Genomic DNA, 20,745 nt, shown 5'->3' with positions numbered 1-20,745 from the left:
TTTAACGTTTTGAAAAATTCTCAATACTTATTAAAAAAAAAATTAATCTGTCTAGCGCAAGAGGACAAGGAAGCTATAGGTGAGTGAGCGCGATAGGCGACGGCGCCAATCGCCTGTCGCGCTCACTTGCCCGCAGCTTCCTTGTCGCTCTTGCGCTAGATAAATTAATTTTTTTTTCAATAACAATTGAGAATTTTACAAAATGTTAAAGAAATTTTTTATTTATCTCCCTAAGACCTACCTATCTATAGAGGATTTTACACATGGGCTGAGACACCCTGTATATAAAAATGAAAATTGAGGGAATGGTCAGGGTGCCGTTCACGCTTTATAGTTTCGCTATCTCTCTCTCTAATCCTCCCGTTTTCTCGAGTGCCTCGACCTGTCTAGCGGGCTTCCTTTTGTCGGGGGTTGCGATATGCCGCTAATAAATGGTGACTATCAAAACCTTGACTTGAGTAAGGCTCCCATTCAGCTAGAGGAACCAGAGAAACTTAGGGTGACGACGGAGAGATCCGAAAGGAGCTGTGTGACGTGATGCCCAGGCATATTTCCCTCTCCATAATTCATTTATTAATTTAATTCATTAAAATGAAATCCTTTTAGTGGAATCATCGAATTTAAGAACTATTAAGAAAAGCCGAGCTCGCCGTAATCGGCTAATACGGAATTTGAGGAGCTTAATCCAGAGCTTCTTCGTGCAATACTTATTCGCGGCGGCGCCAGGGGAGATAAGAACCGACCCTCCCCGAAGAAGAGGAGAGAGGTCGTGGTCGCCTCAACCCCCAGCTCCCCCGACTTCACCGGCTCCCGAAGAAGTTCCCCAGAACGTTGACATACCCAGGGAACTGCCCCATTCTCCAAATCCGCCGAGCATAAACGACAACGCGACTGAATCTGAGCCTGATTCGGAGCAGTTCCGCCTTACGACTCCTTCCTATTCTCCGGACATTACAATTCATTCTCCAGGAGCTGCACCTAGAGCATGCTCCTCTCCTATCCCATCCCCGATACTTCATCTTGGGGAGCCTGAGGAGGTCGACTCCTTTGCTGATGACGATACTGTCTTTTGGCAAGAGTCTGACGGCCCAGAGCCTTCCCCCTCCCCCGCCCCGAGTGTGGAGTTCCTCGGCGGGCAAGAGGAACCCAGAGCGATCGTAGATCCTCTCCTCGAGCTCCTCCGGAGGACTTGCTCTCCGTGGACGGATCCTGTCCCCGAAAGGGCCTTCACAATAGACCCTGATTCCTTTGATTCTGAGGAGATCAGGAGAGAAGTCAGTAGGGCATTTCCTGATTAGAACGTCCTCATATTTTATCCCGGGGTGGAACACTCTTTCTTAGCTCCGACCAGGCTAATTGATCGAGTATTTCCGAGATCGTCGGCTAAGATCTCGGAAATCATAAAAATTGAACTCGATTAGAATTATTATAGAATTCTTCAGTTATTTCCCGCGTACTTTTTGTGAATAAAAAAAAAATGTTATTTTAATTTAGTATATTTAATTAAAATTTTTATTAGTTAATAATTTCTTTTGTTTATCATTATTATTAATTTAATTATATTCTACCATCACCATTTAGCATCAATTAGAAAAATAAAAATGTTAAATTAAATCTCGCTAAAATCAGAGTTCTGCAATTTTTCTTTTATGAACCTTTGAGCTCCATTTATTGCGAAAATCACCTCCGGTTCTTTCCCTGGGAACAAGAAGTAAAATTCTTTCCCTCAAAAGAACAAAAATCGCGCTAACTCAAACCCTTTGTCGTTCAAATACATTCCTAGCGCTTAATACGCGTGGCGTTGTCTCGCGCGCGTCACGCAAGAATTGGTAGTTGCGTCTCTCTCTCTCTACCCTTTACCTGCTCTCAAACCATTTCCTTAATCATCGAGAAGCGGTAATCCTTCTACTAGAATTATTTCCAAACCTGACATAACAGAATTAACAAATTAATTAAACGATGGATTCTCAGCGAAAACCGTGGTCAAATTTAATATACTCAGATCGTACAATTATCGCTGTGTCGGAATCTGTTTTTGAAAGCGCGTGGAGGAAATAATTGTAAGCAGAATTCTTAATATGCAAAAGTTTAATACTGAAGTACGAAAATTACACACAATTGTAGCACGCGCAAGCAACGCAACGAAGGCAATGTAATGCCTGAGAAATTATATAAGAAAAACCGCTCGAAAATAAATGCTCTAAAGCCTTGAGTTCTCGACAACTGACTTCCCGGCTTCCGAGAGCCGGGCCTTTTATATTGGGAAACTTCGTAATGTTTCCACGAATTCGACCGCTAATTTCGGTGACGGAGAAAAACAATGAAAACAAGACAAGCCCGAAAATAGAATGTACATGTACATCGCGCCTGGCAACAGAACAGAGGCAACAGAATAGGACTCGAGGACGTCAACAATGCCTGGCAAAAACTGACAACAAGTGTGAAGGCATGAATTCGCTTAGCATGCTGTCGGACAAATTTAATCTACACGCAGAAATTAATATTATTTGAAATTAATATTATTATATTATCGTGCTCACAAAACTCGCTTAGGCACATCTCGAACATTCCGCCCGCCTCGCGAGTGGCAGAACGTCCAACGCTCCAACGTGAGGACCGGCCGATCGCGATTTACGGAGACCAGAGAATGCATATGACTTGATGATTGCTCGCTGCGTGAAGCGCACAGGCTCCTGCATCGCGGTTTGTTTACAGTGTCTCACCGACACCGGCACGTCGCTCGAGGAATGTAATGAGGTAAAGTGAGATGGAGACAATACAATGAGTCCGTGTATACGGACAATAACAATGCGGCTATGATCCACACATGTAATGAAATGCCGCGAAATACATTGATACAGCGCAATTAAGCCGACGCTGGGTTGTCCATAGCCGCCTCATTTTCCATGGGCATTAAAACAATTTTGACCAACGGTCTGACCAACACGGAAGTGGCGGTGCGCACCGTCACTACCCGCACATTGCCATCACTTCCGGGGTGTAAGTCAGAAATGCGCGCTAGCGGCCAGCGCCCAGGAGGAGTGTTCTCATTTCGCAATAGGCACAGCTGGCCCACCCGAGGAGGGGGAACAGCGGTGGTCCACTTCGGCCGTGACGACAGTCCCAACAGAAATTCTCGCGACCATCTCTGCCAAAAGTGATCCCTCATTTGTTGCACCCGACGCCACCGGGTGAGTCGACCTGGTGGGACCTCCAGCAAAGTCGGCTCCGGGACGGACAATAGCGCAGAGCCCACCAAGAAGTGGCCAGGTGTGAGAGCCGCCACATCCTCTGGATCGTCGCTCAGCGGGCCCAGTGGCCGTGAATTGAGGCACGCTTCGATTTCTGCCAGCAGCGTGTGCATTTCCTTATAAATCAACGTCGCGGTCCCTAGCACCCTGCGAAGATGGTGTTTGACGGACTTCACGGCGGCTTCCCACAGCCCGCCGAAGTGTGGGGCGGCAGGAGGGTTGAACCGCCACTCAACTCCCTTACCGGCCAATGCATGGTGAATCTTCGCAGACTCCCGGCTGCTCGCACGGAACATTTTTTGCAATTCTGCATCCGCACCTGTGAAATTTGTGCCGCAGTCGCTGTACATGATCTGCGGCAGTCCCCTCCGAGCAGTGAATCGCCGGAAGGCAGCCAGAAATGCCTCGGAGGAGTAATCTGAAGCTACATCAAGATGAACCGCCCGAGTACTGAGACAAATGAATACCGAAATGAAGGCCTTGCTCGATTTGTGGCCCCGTCCCTTACTCGAGCGTATAAAGATGGGGCCTGCGTAATCCACGCCAGTGTGCTGGAATGCACGGGAAGGCGTAACGCGGGCCGTAGGGAGATCGGCCATGATTTGGTGAGGCGATGCCGCCCGCCAACGCACGCACTGCGGACACTTGTGGACGTGTCTTTTCACAGCCGCCCTTCCCCCGGGAATCCAGTACTGTCTCCAAAGCAATCCCAAGGTTTGCTGCACCCCTCCGTGCAGCACCCTGATGTGGCAGGAAGCTATGGTTAGCCCCGTCAAATGCGAGTTCCTTGGCAGAATCATGGGGTGTTTCTCGTCGAAGGATAGCAGAGAATGCCGAATTCTGCCTCCGACTCGTAAGATCCCTTGAGCGTCTAAAAACGGAGAAAGATTAGCTAACGGGTGACCTTTTCGAAGGGGAGTCCCCGTGGAAACTGCTCGAATTTCCGAACTCCAGTGAGAGGCCTGGATCACGCGCATCCAGGTAAGCATGCTCTGGTGCAATTCTTCGGCAGATAACTCCAGGGCGCCCTGTCGACTCGCCGGCCTCTTCCTATCAAGTCCGGTCCATCGGCGGCACCAAGCGGAGACTCTCAATAGCCGAGCCAGGCTGGAATACCGAAGTAGCAGCTCCGGCTCCTGGACTGAATCGCGGACGACGCCCACATGAATCCTAGCTCGGCCTTCTGGTAGATCATCCGCCTCCTCCAGCAGCGCTCGATCCTCAGGAAGGGCTTCATCATTTCTCAACCACGGTGGGCCCTGCCACCATAGAGAGTGAGCGACCAAATCCGACGGAGCCAGGCCTCGCGAGGCGCAGTCGGCGGGATTCTCCTTCCCTCTCACGTGATGCCACTGGGCGTTTGGTAGCGAGGTTTGCATCTCGGACACTCGGTTTGCCACAAATGTCGACCACCGTGACGGGTGCTGTCGCAACCATCCAAGGGCCACCGTGGAGTCGGACCAAAGATGCACAGCTCGGCCTTGAATGTTGAGCTGTCGACATATGCGACTGGCCAGTCTGGCCAGCAATACGGCACCGCAAAGCTCCAGCCTGGGAAGAGACACCTGTTTCAGAGGAGCCACCCTGGTCTTTGAGGCCACCAAGGACGTCGTCCACCCATTGCCGTTTGAACCTTTCGAGCGAGAGTATACCACGGCAGCATAGGCGGCCTCGGATGCATCGGCGAAGCCATGAATCTCGACGTCAGCTCGATCAGTGACTCCGATCCACCTCGGGACTCTCACTGTCTCCAGAGCCGGAAGATCTGCAATGAAATCCTGCCAGAAGGCCTGATCCTTGAGCGATAATGAATCGTCCCACTCCAAACTTAACAGCCATAGTTTTTGGATAAAGATCTTGGCTCGCACGACCGCTGGAGACAACCAACCAGCGGGGTCAAACAATTGAGCCGCCTGTGAGACGACAGATCGTTTTGTCGTCTTTCTATCCGGCTGAGATCGCACGCGGAAGGAGAACGCGTCGGAATCAGGATGCCACTGGAGCCCCAAAGCGGCATGAAAATCTTGAGGTCCCCAAGTCTGCACTCCCGGCCGCGACAGATCGGAAGGTGGGATGTCCTGCAGTAATTCAGGCGCACTGGCGGCCCACTTTTTTAGTGGGAACCCGCCCGCCGTGCAGAGCCGGCGCAGTTCGAGCAAGGAGGACCTCGCCTCCTCCAAGGAATTCCCACCTGACAGAACATCGTCTACATAAGTCTGGTTTTTCAAAACAAGGGCTCCTCTCGGAAATCGCGCAGCCTCGTCCTCAGCAAGTTGGCGGAGCGCTCGCACAGCCAGGAAAGGCGCACAGGTCAGCCCGTAGGTTACTGTGTTGAGGCGGAGTTCAACCACTGGGGCGTCGGCACGTTCCCTCCAGAGGATGCGTTGAAGGTCGCGATCTTCCTCGGCGACAATAACCTGCCTATACATTTTCTCAATGTCAGCAGTGTAAGCCCAGCGGTATCGGCGCCAACCTAGAATCACATCCGCGAGAGCAGGCACCAGATTTGATCCCGCGTGCAAAAACCGATTGAGCGTGTTGCCTCCCGGCAGCGGCGCGAACCCGTTGAAGACGACCCTGAGTTTCGCGGAGGGTCCGTCCCCCTTCAGAACCCCGTGGTGGGGCAAGTAACATCGCCGTCTACACACTTCAGCATTGTCAACTCGCGTCATGTGTCCCAGGCTTTCGTACTCACGCATGAACGCGACGTATTTCGACCTGAGCTCCGCGTCTCTCTCGAACCGACGCTCCATGCTCACAAGGGAGCGTTGAGCGAGCGCCCGCGTGCGCTCGAGATCTGGCAGAGGCTCCTTCGTCGGCATTCGCACCGTGTACCGGCCCGAGCCGTCACGCCAATGATTCCGCGAAAAATAAGCTTCGCACTCTTGATCCGCAGGAGATTCCGCAGGGCCGCACACCGCAACCTCCTCCTGCTCCCAGAAGCCGCGAACCAGCGTCGTTAGAGTCTCATCCACCGAGCACTGCAGCGAAACCGGAACACTGAGGCCATCGCTTAGTCCAACAGAGCCGGAAACGATCCATCCGAACATTGTCTCCTGGGCGATCGGATCGTGAGGAGCACCGATTCGTACTCCCGGCCCCAGAATTGAAGCGAAAACATCCGCCCCGAACAGCAAATCGACCCGATCTGACTTTAAGTAATCCGGGTCGGCCAGCGGCAAGCCCCGGATATGCCGCCAATCTCGCACCGACGACGTTCCTAGCCCCGCGTACGTCGTGAGCTTCGGGAGAATTACCGCACACACGTCTACCTCTGCGCCTCCGTTTGCCGACTTCACTCTGAGGGCAACTCTGCCTCGCGTAAAGGCCGCCCGATTCCCTCCGACACCGAAAACCGCAACGCTGGCCCCGAAACGCGGCAAGCTCAACCGCTGGACGAGGCTCTCGCTCACGATGGACGTCTCCGAGCCCTGGTCCACCAAGGCGCGCACTCGATGCTCCCCGTTAAATTGATCGCGAACCAAAACCCGCGCCGTAGCGAGGAGAACCGCGCTCCTTCCACCCCGCGGACGACAGGCAACGTTTGAAGATTTTCCCGCAGCAGAACCTTCGGCCTTCCCCGACACGCAAAACGCCTCATGCAGAGCGGAGTGATGCCGCTCGTTGCACACTGTGCAGGATCTTTTAGAAAGACAGTCGCTCACCTTATGACGCCCCAGGCAATTGCGGCATAGCCCATTTATCTCAACGAACGTCCGCCGTTCCTCTGCAGGTTTTCGCCGAAACGCCTCGCAGATCATGATAAAATGATCCTTGTGGCATAAAGAGCACCGATCTCGCTCCGTCTTGGCCGCCGCCTTCTGAGCATGGTGTGACCGCAGCGATTTTCCCGCACGGTCAGTCGCGCTGTTCGCCGAGCTCTTTTCCGTTTGAATCGCCTCCAAGGTGTGAAGCCTCTTCTCCAGGAATTTCTTCAGAGTAGAGTATGAAGGAGGCTCAGCTGAGTCTCCAATCTCTGTTTCCCACTCCCGCCGGGAGCGAGGGTCCAGCCTCTCCACTGTTATGAACACGAAGAGATCTTCGCTGGATGAAATCGGCCGGTCAACGCCCTCAAGCGAGCCAACGACGCCCGTCATTGCATGGAACAGTCGTCTCAATTCTGTGGCCGATTCCATTTTCATCTTTGGCAGCGAGACGTACATTGTCAAGAGAGACCGCACAAGCAAGCGCGTGTTATTATAGAAACTCGTGAGCGTTTCCCATGCCCTGACGAAATTTTCCTCCGTGGTGGAAAACTGTCTCACCAAGGCGTCAGCTTCTCCTCGCAGGCTTGTCTTCAAGTAGTGTAATCGGGTGACGTCAGCCAACGTTATGTCATCCACTATCAGCGTCTGGAACAAGTCGCGGAATGCAGGCCAATCCTCGTACAATCCGGAGAAGACTGGAATTTGCACGCGAGGTAACGTTGTGCGAGGGGGGGCCTGCACTACAGTCCGCTTTTCTTCGGAGGAATTGCGAGCAGTATTTAGTTCCTCCCCCATCTCTGTCAGGATGGCTCGCTGCTCTAGGTAAATTGCCTCGGTCATTTCAATCGCGTTGCAGCGATGATAATCGTGCTCCTTGAGAGCATTCCAATGTCCCTGCCGAAGCTGTTCATGTCGTTCCTCAAATTTTCTCCACTTCTCATCAAGCATCTGAGTAGCGGACGCAATCAATGCACGATTAATTCGAGCGGCCCCCAACTTCCGGAGGTTTGACACAGACCTGCTGATCCGGCCCTGAAGCTCCAATTGGCAATCAATTATCGCCTCCATCGCGCGAACTTTTAAGTTGGGAAGCACAACTTTTACCGCACAACTGAGTTCCGGAAGTATCCGGCTCGAAGGACCACAAAATGTTTTTGAAAGCGCGTGGAGGAAATAATTGTAAGCAGAATTCTTAATATGCAAAAGTTTAATACTGAAGTACGAAAATTACACACAATTGTAGCACGCGCAAGCAACGCAACGAAGGCAATGTAATGCCTGAGAAATTATATAAGAAAAACCGCTCGAAAATAAATGCTCTAAAGCCTTGAGTTCTCGACAACTGACTTCCCGGCTTCCGAGAGCCGGGCCTTTTATATTGGGAAACTTCGTAATGTTTCCACGAATTCGACCGCTAATTTCGGTGACGGAGAAAAACAATGAAAACAAGACAAGCCCGAAAATAGAATGTACATGTACATCGCGCCTGGCAACAGAACAGAGGCAACAGAATAGGACTCGAGGACGTCAACAATGCCTGGCAAAAACTGACAACAAGTGTGAAGGCATGAATTCGCTTAGCATGCTGTCGGACAAATTTAATCTACACGCAGAAATTAATATTATCTGAAATTAATATTATTATATTATCGTGCTCACAAAACTCGCTTAGGCACATCTCGAACAGAATCGCACTTATTATTTCGATATTTCTTGTCGACGGTTTCTTCGAAGAGACTGCCTCGTTCCTAGACAACACCTGTATTTATATTTTCGGTGTGTCGCGCAATACATTCAACCGCCGTTATTCGAAACGACAACGGTCGCTCGATGAAAATATCGCTATATGAATATAATTATTTTTGGCTCCTACAATTTATAATGAAAAGCTTTAATTGATATAATATTATTTTACCTGTTCTGTGATGTCATTATTCGGAGTATCACACATTGCTTGTTCTTCTTGTATCAAATGATAACTACGTTTGACTACATCGACCGGTGACAATGATGATGCAGCAATGCAATAAACGTCCTGAAAATTTTAGAACAAATTTAAATTAAAGTGGTATACATATCTGTAGTATACGTAAGTAACATGTAAACAAACAATTAATTATCAAAAAAGTAATACAAAATATTATTACTTACCTTATTATCTTTTCGTTATTATTATATTTTTACTTATAAAAAATTTTGCTGATTTTTACAATATCACTTTTCTTAAACTGTTATTTAAGTAATGTATATATACAAAATGTAATATACAGGGTGTCCATACTAAACGGACGTAATTTGAGAAGTAAGTAGAATTGGTCTAGACGAATAGAAAAGTCTTATACCATATTGTAAAATTCTCAACTGTTATTAAGAAAAAAATTAATTTGTCTAGCGCAAGAGCGACAAGGAAGCTGCGCGTGAGTGAGCGCGACAGGCGAATGGCTAGGAATGGCGCCGTCGTCTGTCGCGCTCACTTATGCACAGCTTCCTTGTCGCTCTTACGCCTATACATTTTATGCATTTTAATTTTTTTCTCAATAACAATTGAGAATTTTGCAAAATGGTACGGGACTCTCTTATTTGTATTTTCAAGTTCTATCTATAACTAAGAGATGTTCACTACTCAACCAGACACCCTGTATAATTAAAATTACCAAAGAAATAACATCATTTATAAATCGTTATAATAAAAATATGAAAAGAATGACTCGTTACTTGATGTAATCGCGCGTTTACCACGTTGCTCATTTCTAATATAACATCCCAGATAGCACAAAAGACTTTCCGGCGACTAAAAGTCGACTATTCTTGGTCGACCAAAAGTAATCTTTTTTAAGTCGACATTTAATTGACATTTTTAAGAGTTTATTTTGTCGACTATAAGTAGACGATAATTTTACGTATGTTGTTAAAAATAGGACAAGTGACTAATAGTCGCCTATCGTTACCACGTTACGTGCAACAACTAGAAGAGCTTAGAAGTAATCTCCGGAAATCAAAGGTAATTATTCTTTTTTAATATTATATTTATATTTTTATGTCTGATTAACAATAATGTTAATGTTAATAGTCGCCCATCGTTACCACGTTACGTGCAACAACTAGAAAAAAGCTTAAAAGTAATCTCCGGAAAGCAAAGGTTATTATTCTTTTTTAATATTATATTTTTATGTCTGATTAACAATAATGTTAGTGCTAATCATAAAAAATATTATATTTTATTGTAATATTTAGAAATATTATATATTATACATTTTAATATCAATAATTTAATAAGTCATTTTTGAGGTTATATAAAATGTATTATATATGTATGATAACTAGCTATGTTTAAAATTTTGTTAGTTTTTTTTATAAAATGTTTCATTTACAGGCAATATTTTGTTATACTTGGATTGAAGACACCACAAAAATATTTGACGCAAAATATAAAAGAGTACAGAATACGATAATTCCAATTAAACATTGAAAAAAAATACTCATCAACTAGTAAGATAAACACTAAAATATCTACATTATTTCTATTATTATTATTATTATTATTATTATTATTATTATTATTATTATTATTATTATTTCTATTATTTTTTCATTATTTCTAAGTAATTTGCGCCTTTTGTTTATTTATTATCTTTGTTTATTTATATATGTTATTATTTATATTTGTTTATTATCTGAATAATTTTTCATTTTTTTTAGTAATACATTTTAATCATACAAGTGAGTTTGGCTTTGGGGCATCTCTCATAAACGGTTGATAACTGAAATTGTTTGGCACCGTATCTGTTTTAAAAAAATTTATTTAAAAAGTTTATTGGAACAGTTTTATTTACAAAAATTTGTATTATTATAACGAAGCTGTTTAAGTGTATATTTTTGTTTTATGTGTTTTATACATTATTATACAAGTGTATATACATTATTGTACAAGTGTTTTATACATTATTTGACGTAACGGTTAATAATTAATTTAATATAATTACAAGTTACTTATAATTAATATTTACAATTTAAGTTAAAAATTTAAAAAGTTAAAAGTAATTTAAATGTTTCTCACGTATTCAAATTATCACAATCAAATATGTAAATGTTAATAAATATTAGTAATGTTGCATGGATAAAAGAAACATGCTCATTCACAATATATACATATATATAAATTAGAGCGCTTAATTTAGTAACTAGTCGTGCACGACGGAAAAATATTTCGGAACGTATATCTTGAGAGCATAAAAAGAGACCGCCCGGTGAAAACGCCGCCGATCACATAGACGCCGCCGGCTTAAACATAGACGCCGCTGACTTATCAAGATTCAGCAATCTCAAGCCTTTAATGTCGCATCGGAACTCTTCTTTGAGTGAGACATAAAGAAAGACCTCGTGACGAGGACGTCCAATAAGATTCGTCTTCGTAAAAGGGACCAGAAACGTCGTCGCTAACAAAAGTCAGTCGAGCACTCTCTCGAGAACGAACCACACGTCCGCGAGCGGTCTCTGATTTGTTTCTCAGTATACGGCCGGATATTCCGAATCAGTTATTAGAAAAATAATAATTTCGCGTGGCGTTTTCCGCATTCGTCTCGCTGTACGTCGTAGGTGTTCGCCGATTCGTAACGTTGCGGCGAAAATAAATTCGTCTCTCGTTAACGTTCGTGCATCCCTACGCGTCACGAGAATTAGTGTAAGTTACGTCAAAAATAAAGTTATTTAACCACATTGTGAATGCGAATAACATTGACTTTGTATGAAACATTTTGGTGCCTCCTGTGAGGTATAGCTCACAGTTTAAGCTGGTTTACGAATTCAGCAAGTGATATAGACACAGTGATTTATGATTCGGATTATCGAGAATTTCTACGGATACAATTCTTCTCGAATAATCAAAGGATGAAGGAAGGTCCTTTGGATGTAAGCGCCGGCAGACGCCACGGGTTGCAAGGAGATTTATAATAACGACAGACGAGATCAAGATTTACATCCTCCAGAATTCCTGAAGGACAGTCTTAAATCGACATCTTGCAGAGTTGAGCTTCCATTGTCTATTGGAATTAACAGGGCAGTATAACATACTCTTAAAAAAATTCAATCACCTTATTTCCTGTCCAATTGATCATTATGGCAGATAGAGTTAAATTCATACTACAGAAACGAACCGCGTTAAAGTCGCAAATAACGGGTTTAGCTAATTTGTTTGAGAAAGGAACCGCAGACAATACCGCGTTAAAATTACGTTTAAATCGCTTGACTGTTTTATATAACGCATTCGAGGAATATAATGACGAATTAGCAATACTCGATCCTGACGACGTACATCAAACTGAATTCTCTCAAATTCAGGAGCGTTTTTATAGTCTCGCTAGTAAGATTGAAAACTTTTTGAATACTACAGGTTTAGCTAACGCGAGTACCAGTAGTGTAAGTAGCGGAAATCATTCAGATAATTCGGTACCGACGGCGAACAAACGCAGAATGAAATTACCCGATGCGCCTTTGCCGACATTTAACGGAAAGTATGAGAACTGGTTGTCTTTTAAGAATGCCTTTCATGATAGGATCGGCTCACAGGCGGATTTGTCTGACATAGATAAATTACATTATTTGAAGTCTGCACTGACTGATGACACCGCTAGCAAAATAAATGTATTATCGGTTGACGGAATCAATTATGCGAAAGCCTGGTCATTACTAGAACGCTCTTATGAAGTCAAACGGATATTAATTTCACGGCATTTGTCCAAGATATTAAATTTACCAATATTAGAAAGGGAATCAACTAGCGGCTTGACTAAATTAGCGGATGATACGCAACAGCATCTCGCGTCTCTGAGTGCGCTCGGAGTTTCCGTCGGATCCGAAATGGTCGTACATATTCTTGAAACTAAATTGCCAAAACATACCATCGATAAATGGGAGATTGGTCTCGAACGCGACGAAGTTCCGACACTCGATCAATTGTACGAGTTTTTGTATAAAACCGCGGTTTCCGCGTCTAAACGTGAACGCGCTAAATCATCCGATTCTGAACGAAATAAATCCGAACCTCCTATTAAACGTCGGAAATTCCAATCCGCGAATCAAGCGTTTGTCGCGAATACAACACCAAACTGCGCGGCGTGTAAGATTAAACGACATCCGATTTATTTGTGTGATGCATTTAAAAAATTAACAGTCCAAAAACGCATTGATTTAGTTAAAAAGGCACGGTTGTGTTACATCTGTTTACGTTCTCACAATAATAAACCGTGTAAATTTATGAACTGCACAATTTGTAATAAACGCCATAATTCACTTTTGCATATCGAAAATTATACCCCTATCCATAAATCTGACGCGACGCAATCTGTAATTGTTAAAAAGGATTGACTGTTTGAACAGACCGACGAGAAGACGACGAGCTTTTCTACGATAACACGTTCGTTTTCACCGAATTTGTTAACCAGCGCGACTATATATATACATAATGGTAATCGCGAAGATGCAATAAAGTGCCGCGCTCTCTTGGATACGTGTGCTACTACAAATTTTGTTACGCAATCTGTTGTTAATCGTTTGAGACTGCATTCAGATAAACATAAGATACCTATTGATACGCTTGATTCTATGAGTACTGTTTCCAAAGGGATCACGCGATTATTTATCCAATCCATTCATAGTAATTTTACTAAAGAACTAACATGTCTCATTGTTTCAAATATTTCAAGTTTTATACCATCCGAAATATTTCCTCGTGAAGTTGTTGGTATACCAGCAAATGTAAAACTCGCCGATCCAGATTTTCATTTGCCACAATCCGTCGATCTGTTAATAGGGTCTGGTATAACTCTTTCATTGTTTTCAGTCGGTCAAATTAATCTATCAAAGAATAATTACGAATTATACTTACAAAAAACGCGTTTAGGCTGGATAATAGCCGGCGAAGCATCGGTACCTAGAAGATCTATAAGATCGTCCTGTCATTTGATAAATTTAGAAGACGCGATAACGAAATTCTGGGATGTAGAAGAAATTAGCACGATTCGTTCAAAATCAAAGGAAGAAAGGGAGTGCGAAACATTTTTTAATGAGACTACAACACGAAGTGCCGACGGTCGATATATAGTACGGCTTCCTTTTCGTGATAACAATGAACATCTCGGTGAATCACGATCTATGGCTCTCAGACGATTGATATCATTAGAGCGTAAACTTAGATTAGATCCGACTTTAATGGTCGAATATACACGAATTATTAACGAATATAAGGAATTGGGACACATGTCTTTGGTTGAAAATTTTGATAAACACGGTTATTATATGCCGCATCACGCGGTGATGAAGGCTTCTAGCAATACGACAAAGGTTCGAGTTGTTTTTGACGCGTCGGCTAAAACAAACAATAAACGTTCACTAAACGATATCCTAATGGTCGGACCAACAATTCAAGATAAGTTAGTGGCACATTTAATTCGTTTCCGGACATATATTTACGTAATTTCGTCTGATATTGAAAAAATGTACAGACAGATCTGGCTAAACGAAAAGGACAGACATTATCAGCGCATTTTATGGCGTGAAGACGGAAAGATAAAAACCTTTCAACTGAATACATTAACTTTTGGAGTGTCGTCTTCACCGTATGTCGCGATTCGTACTATCCAAAAACTTGCTGATGATGAACGTCATTCATATCCTCGGGCGGCCGATATTCTTCAAAATCATATGTATGTTGACGACTTATTAACGGGCGCTAACTCTATTGAAGAAACGCGAGCCATTAGAGACGATGTAATTGCACTATTAAAGCGGGGTGGTTTCACTATAAGGCAATGGGCGTCAAACGATCTCCGTGTAATCAATGATTTGTCCAATGAAGTAATACATAAAAATTTAACGTTAAAAATTGACCAGGCTTTAAAAACATTAGGAGTTTCGTGGAATACTCGGGATGACCGAATTTATTACTCAGCCGATTCTATTAAAATTAATAAAATAATAACAAAACGCGAAATTTTATCGCAGATAGCGCGCATTTTTGATCCGATGGGACTCTTGGGCCCAGTCGTATTATACGCAAAGAAAATGATGCAGGATGTATGGAGGACAGAGATACATTGGGATGAATCTGTCCCTCAGAGTATTTATACAGAATGGACTGAATTTACTCGTCAATTAAAGGATATACATCGCGTTTCATTCGAACGAAAAATATTAATTAAAGATTACCGAAATACCCAAATACATGGATTTTGCGACGCGAGTACTCACGGCTATGGTGCTTGTCTATACTTACGATCGATCGATAAAAATGGAAAAATCATGAATAGATTGATATGTTCGAAATCGCGTGTCGCGCCATTAAAAACAATCTCCATTCCACGATTAGAATTGTGCGGCGCACTGTTATTAGCGAGATTATTTTCGGAAATTATTAAGACCATAAATCTTACGCCTAATAGAGTCATTTTTTGGTGTGACTCAACTATAGTGTTGCATCAGATTAAAACAGCACCGCACCTACTTAAAACGTATGTAGCAAATAGAGTGTCCGAAATTTCAAATCTTGTTAGTTCTGCAGAATGGAAATATATTAGATCAAAGGGTAATCCGGCCGACGCGATTTCGAGAGGACAGACACCGCATGTTTTCTTACAAAATAAAATGTGGCAAGAAGGTCCACCATGGTTAACAAAAAATGAGAATGAATGGCCTAGCGGAGATTATCAAGCAATCGATATTCCAGAATTAAAAACAAATACCTGTTTAGTCATAACATATAACGAACCCATATTGTTTCAAAGATTTTCTTCTTTTTCAAAATTATGTAGAATCATTGCTTATTGCTTGCGATTTAAATTGAAACATAGATACACCGGAGCTTTATGTGCGGACGAGATTAATGAAGCCGAAACTCGTATCATTAAAATCGTTCAAAATTTATTTTTTGCTCTTGACATTAAAAAATTATCAGATACATGTTCTCAATATAATGGTAAATTTGTAAATCTCAATCCGTTTCTGGATGATCAAGGTTTAATGCGCGTCGGTGGACGGTTACAATTGTCGAATTTGAATTTCACGCAAAAACATCCATTATTACTTCCGAGTAGATATCACTTAACTGATAAATTAATTCGGGAAACTCATGAGAGAAATTGTCATGCGGGTATACAAACGACACTCTACATTCTTCGTCGTAAATATTGGTTGCTTGATGGTCGGAATCAGGTTCGAAAGGTGATACGTTCATGCATGCGGTGTCATCGTTTCACAGCTAAGAGCGTTCAGTACAAAATGGGTAATCTTCCCGCAGTACGAGTGCGTGAGGCAATACCATTTTCCAACACTGGCATTGATTTTTGCGGACCCTTTTTTATAAAGGAGAAAAAATATCGAAATCGGACTCGTATCAAGGTTTATGTCTGTGTATTTGTATGCATGACTATAAAGGCGATTCATTTTGAATTAGTTAGCGATCTTACCACAGAGGGTTTTATGGCCGCGCTACGACGATTTGTTGCGCGACGCGGATTACCGGAGAATATATATTCCGACAACGGAACAAATTTTATAGGCGCGAACAATGAATTGAGAGAATTATACGCATTATTTAATTCAGATGAACATAGAAATTCATTAAATAATTACGCTTCAGAACACCGTGTGGCGTGGCATTTTATTCCTCCGGCAGCTCCGCACTTCGGTGGGTTATGGGAATCGACGGTCAAGCTATTTAAACATCATCTGAAAAGAGTAGTCGGTGATTCATTATTCACGTTCGAAGAGCTGAACACGTTTATAATTGAAATCGAGGGTGTTTTGAATTCGAGACCTATCACTGCCATATCCTCTGACCCAAACGATCCACTTGCTCTTTCTCCTGCTCATTACTTAGTTGGTAGGCCTATAACAGCTTTACCAGAAACTGATTTTAAATCTGTTCCAGCCAATAAACTTTCCGTTTGGCAACATATTATTAAGGTTCGCCAAGATTTCTGGGCGAAATGGAACATGGAATATTTAAATGAGCTTCAAAAACGTGTTAAGTGGACTAAAGACGGACCCAAGGTGGAAGTCGGAGCCGTCGTCTTAATTAAAGACAAGAATATGCCATGCACTCAATGGTTATTAGGCAGAATCAAATTGCTTCATACCGGTGAAGATGGCACAACACGAGCGGCAACAATTACAACAAAAAACGGAGAACTTAAAAGGACAACAAAATGTATTTGTCCTTTACCGATAGAAAAATAATTATTATTTTCTTTCTTAATATTAGTGTAATAATATTATAGTATACGATTATACGTTAAAATAAGTTTTGATCGTACTCCTCTCAAAGAGGGGGAGGATGTTGCATGGATAAAAGAAACATGCTCATTCACAATATATACATATATATAAATTAGAGCGCTTAATTTAGTAACTAGTCGTGCACGACGGAAAAATATTTCGGAACGTATATCTTGAGAGCATAAAAAGAGACCGCCCGGTGAAAACGCCGCCGATCACATAGACGCCGCCGGCTTAAACATAGACGCCGCTGACTTATCAAGATTCAGCAATCTCAAGCCTTTAATGTCGCATCGGAACTCTTCTTTGAGTGAGACATAAAGAAAGACCTCGTGACGAGGACGTCCAATAAGATTCGTCTTCGTAAAAGGGACCAGAAACGTCGTCGCTAACAAAAGTCAGTCGAGCACTCTCTCGAGAACGAACCACACGTCCGCGAGCGGTCTCTGATTTGTTTCTCAGTATACGGCCGGATATTCCGAATCAGTTATTAGAAAAATAATAATTTCGCGTGGCGTTTTCCGCATTCGTCTCGCTGTACGTCGTAGGTGTTCGCCGATTCGTAACGTTGCGGCGAAAATAAATTCGTCTCTCGTTAACGTTCGTGCATCCCTACGCGTCACGAGAATTAGTGTAAGTTACGTCAAAAATAAAGTTATTTAACCACATTGTGAATGCGAATAACATTGACTTTGTATGAAACAAGTAATATTATAGATGCCGAAAGACTTTAAACACTTATTTTTGCGTCAAAAATATAGACGTATTAAAACTATTGAAAAATATGATCAAGATATGATTACGTATCGTACCAAAATTCCTGTAACAAATGCAGAAGCACCGATTTGTCAATTGCCGAATGTTAATACAAATGTTTCTACAGAACAGAATTTTGTATTTCATAAACTCACTGAATGTAATAATTGCATATGTTTGACCGACGCTTCTAATGTTGCTAATTGTGCGACAGAATCTAAAAATCGTGCGACAGAATCTAAAAATATCGAACAAGGCAAAGATAAAGTATGTCGCTCCTCAGAACTATGTCATTGGCTAAATTTATGGAAAGTGAGACATAATATTACTCACACTGCTCTATCAGATTTATTAAGCAAATTACGTACTTGTTGTTACCCTGATCTACCAAAAGATTCAAGAACGCTTCTGAATACACCTCGACATAGCATCATTTAAATAGTGGGTGAAAATGGAAGTTTTTTTCATTATGGTTTAGAAAAGGCCATACTTGAACAATTGGATTGTACTAATTTCAAATTTCAGCAAGAAATTATTATGATAGACATAAATATAGATGGACTACCGATATCAAAAAGCAGTAAAAGTCAAATCTGGCCAATATTGGGAAAAATTTATGGTGAAAAAATATTTACACCATTTATTATTAGTGCTTATCACGGATATGTGAAACCACCTAATGTTCAAAATTTTTTAACTTCTTTTTGCGAGGAGTATAATAAACTGCAAAATACAGGTCTTTTTTTCAATGAGAAAAGACACAGTGTTCAAATTAGAAGTGTAATTTGCGACAGCCCTGCAAAAGCATTCGTAACTTGTACAAAATCGCACAACGGATTTTTTGGATGTGGAAAGTGCATGCAAGAAGGCACTTATTCCAATCATCACATGTTGTTTTTAGAATCTACCGCACTGCTTCGAACAGATCAAAACTTCAAGAATAGAACACAAGAAGATCATCATACTGGCGTATCTCCCTTTGAATCAATTATACAGTTACCAATGGTTACACGATTTCCTTTGGACTACATGCATTTAATATGTTTAGGAGTCGTGAAAAAAATGTTACAGTTGTGGGTAAATGGATATCATACATCAAAATTAAATGCACGAAAAGTAGCACAGTTATCAGAAATGTTAATTAAAGTGTCGAAATGGGTACCGAAAGAGTTTACTCGAAAACCACGTGCTTTGGATGAATTAACTCGTTGGAAAGCAACAGAATTTCGGGAATTCTTACTGTATTTAGGACCAGTGCTATTGATAAATATTCTACCTCCAGATTACTTGCAACATTTCAACGCATTACATTGTGCAGTACGAATATTATGTCATCCAACAGATTGCTTTTGCAATAATCGAAAAAATAATATATATATATATATATATATATATATATATATATATATATATATATATATATCAGTTTTAATCAATTTAGCTGTACCCTTATTTTTATATGTTTTGTGCAAGGTTCTTTGGATAGCATTTATTTGTTTTATTTTATTTCCCTTTTGCAACTTTATTTGTTTACAAATAATATTTACACACTTTTATTAAGATTTTTATGAAACTAATTTTTATGCAAAAAGCAATATATAATCGTATAAAAAATAATACAAAAGATTAAATTATATACAGAGTGTCCGAAATACGGTGTTTAATCCTAAATTTGTGGGTAGGGATATATAAATAATGACGAAAAGTCCTGTACGGTTTTTAAAAATTCTTAATTATTTTTGAGAAAAAAATTAAAATGTGTATACGTAAAAGTGATAAGGAAGGCGCGGGTTGAGCCAGCGCGACAGACCACGGCGCTCTTGCTACAAACAAAATAGGCGGAGTCCGCGCGCAATGATAATATGATAACATGTTTTTTTTATTTTTATGACAAGTAATAAATATTTGACAAAATAAAATTATAATCTCTTATACTTGCAACATAATTTTTTATACAGGTAGACACGATGCGTTTATTATACATATTTGTTATTTATTTAAGTTCTTATATGTTTATTATAGTTCTAATTCTCATAAACGTAAATACATGCATATATATATAATACTGCAATTTGCAAACTATTTTACTCTAACTTTTCTATTGTCAAAAATACTACATTTTATTTTTATTCTGGTGCATCCTTTAAAACATATGGAGAATAACCGTATTAACGTATTTCATACTTATTTAATAAATATTCTTTTATTAATATCAATTATCACAATAGTAATTACCGAAGCACATGTAATAGAAGTACCACCACGAAAGGCTCCTGCCTGTCCTGAGGGACAGCGAAAGGATCAACACGGAATATGTCGTACACCTGTATAAGATGACGAGAAAACATGGTACAATTTGTTAAATATATGTATTGCAATTAATAATTTATATTTATTTTATGTATACAAGAAAGAATAATGACATATATTTTTAACTTCTAATTACAGTTGAATAAAAAAATTATACCATTAGCCAAAAACAGAAATAAATACATAAAAGCAAATTTTGTGAATAACTAAATTAAAAAGATTATAAACAAATTATTCTTGTGTTTTTAATTCCATTATTTTTTTTCTTTAGTTTCATAGATACAATATAGAAATTTTCATAATTAAGTAATTTACAATATAAAGAGATAGGGTAGCTTCTCGCATCAAGTATACGTGCACTTTGGGAAAAATAAAGTAAGTTAAGCAACCTATTTTGGGGCCCATGGTTAGTAATCAAAGTATTTGGATTGCTCGTAATCACAATTTTATGT

At 41.4% G+C, this 20,745-nt stretch overlaps 3 protein-coding genes, 1 long non-coding RNA gene and 1 pseudogene across 4 annotated transcripts; 4 read left to right on the top strand and 1 right to left on the bottom strand.

Annotated features, from left to right (window-relative positions):
- Window positions 1–2,866: 2,866 nt before the first annotated feature.
- On the bottom strand, window positions 2,867–7,906 carry LOC139104030 (uncharacterized). The gene has a single exon (XM_070659248.1). It carries the CDS (start codon window positions 7,904–7,906, stop codon window positions 2,867–2,869), a length of 5,040 nt encoding a protein of 1,679 aa, XP_070515349.1.
- A 1,818-nt stretch (window positions 7,907–9,724) lies between these two features.
- On the top strand, window positions 9,725–10,526 carry LOC139103899 (uncharacterized). The gene is made up of 3 exons (XR_011545967.1): window positions 9,725–9,959; window positions 10,029–10,097; window positions 10,332–10,526. It is a non-coding gene; the product is annotated as an uncharacterized lncRNA (long non-coding RNA).
- Window positions 10,527–10,599: 73 nt separating this feature from the next.
- On the top strand, window positions 10,600–13,321 carry LOC139103898 (uncharacterized). The gene has a single exon (XM_070658997.1). The coding sequence runs from the start codon at window positions 12,074–12,076 to the stop codon at window positions 13,319–13,321; it is 1,248 nt and encodes a 415-aa protein (XP_070515098.1). The 5' UTR covers window positions 10,600–12,073.
- A 237-nt stretch (window positions 13,322–13,558) lies between these two features.
- Window positions 13,559–17,188, top strand: LOC139104029 (uncharacterized). Its single transcript, XM_070659247.1, has one exon. It carries the CDS (start codon window positions 13,559–13,561, stop codon window positions 17,186–17,188), a length of 3,630 nt encoding a protein of 1,209 aa, XP_070515348.1.
- A 756-nt stretch (window positions 17,189–17,944) lies between these two features.
- On the top strand, window positions 17,945–19,342 carry LOC139104028 (uncharacterized; annotated as a pseudogene).
- The last annotated feature ends 1,403 nt before the right edge of the window (window positions 19,343–20,745 follow it).

This window comes from Cardiocondyla obscurior, linkage group LG07 (genome assembly GCF_019399895.1).
Source record: "Cardiocondyla obscurior isolate alpha-2009 linkage group LG07, Cobs3.1, whole genome shotgun sequence".
Classification (NCBI taxonomy): Eukaryota; Metazoa; Arthropoda; class Insecta; order Hymenoptera; family Formicidae; genus Cardiocondyla; species Cardiocondyla obscurior.
Note: the sequence above shows the minus strand (reverse complement) of the source record. Positions and strands in the feature narration are given on the sequence as shown.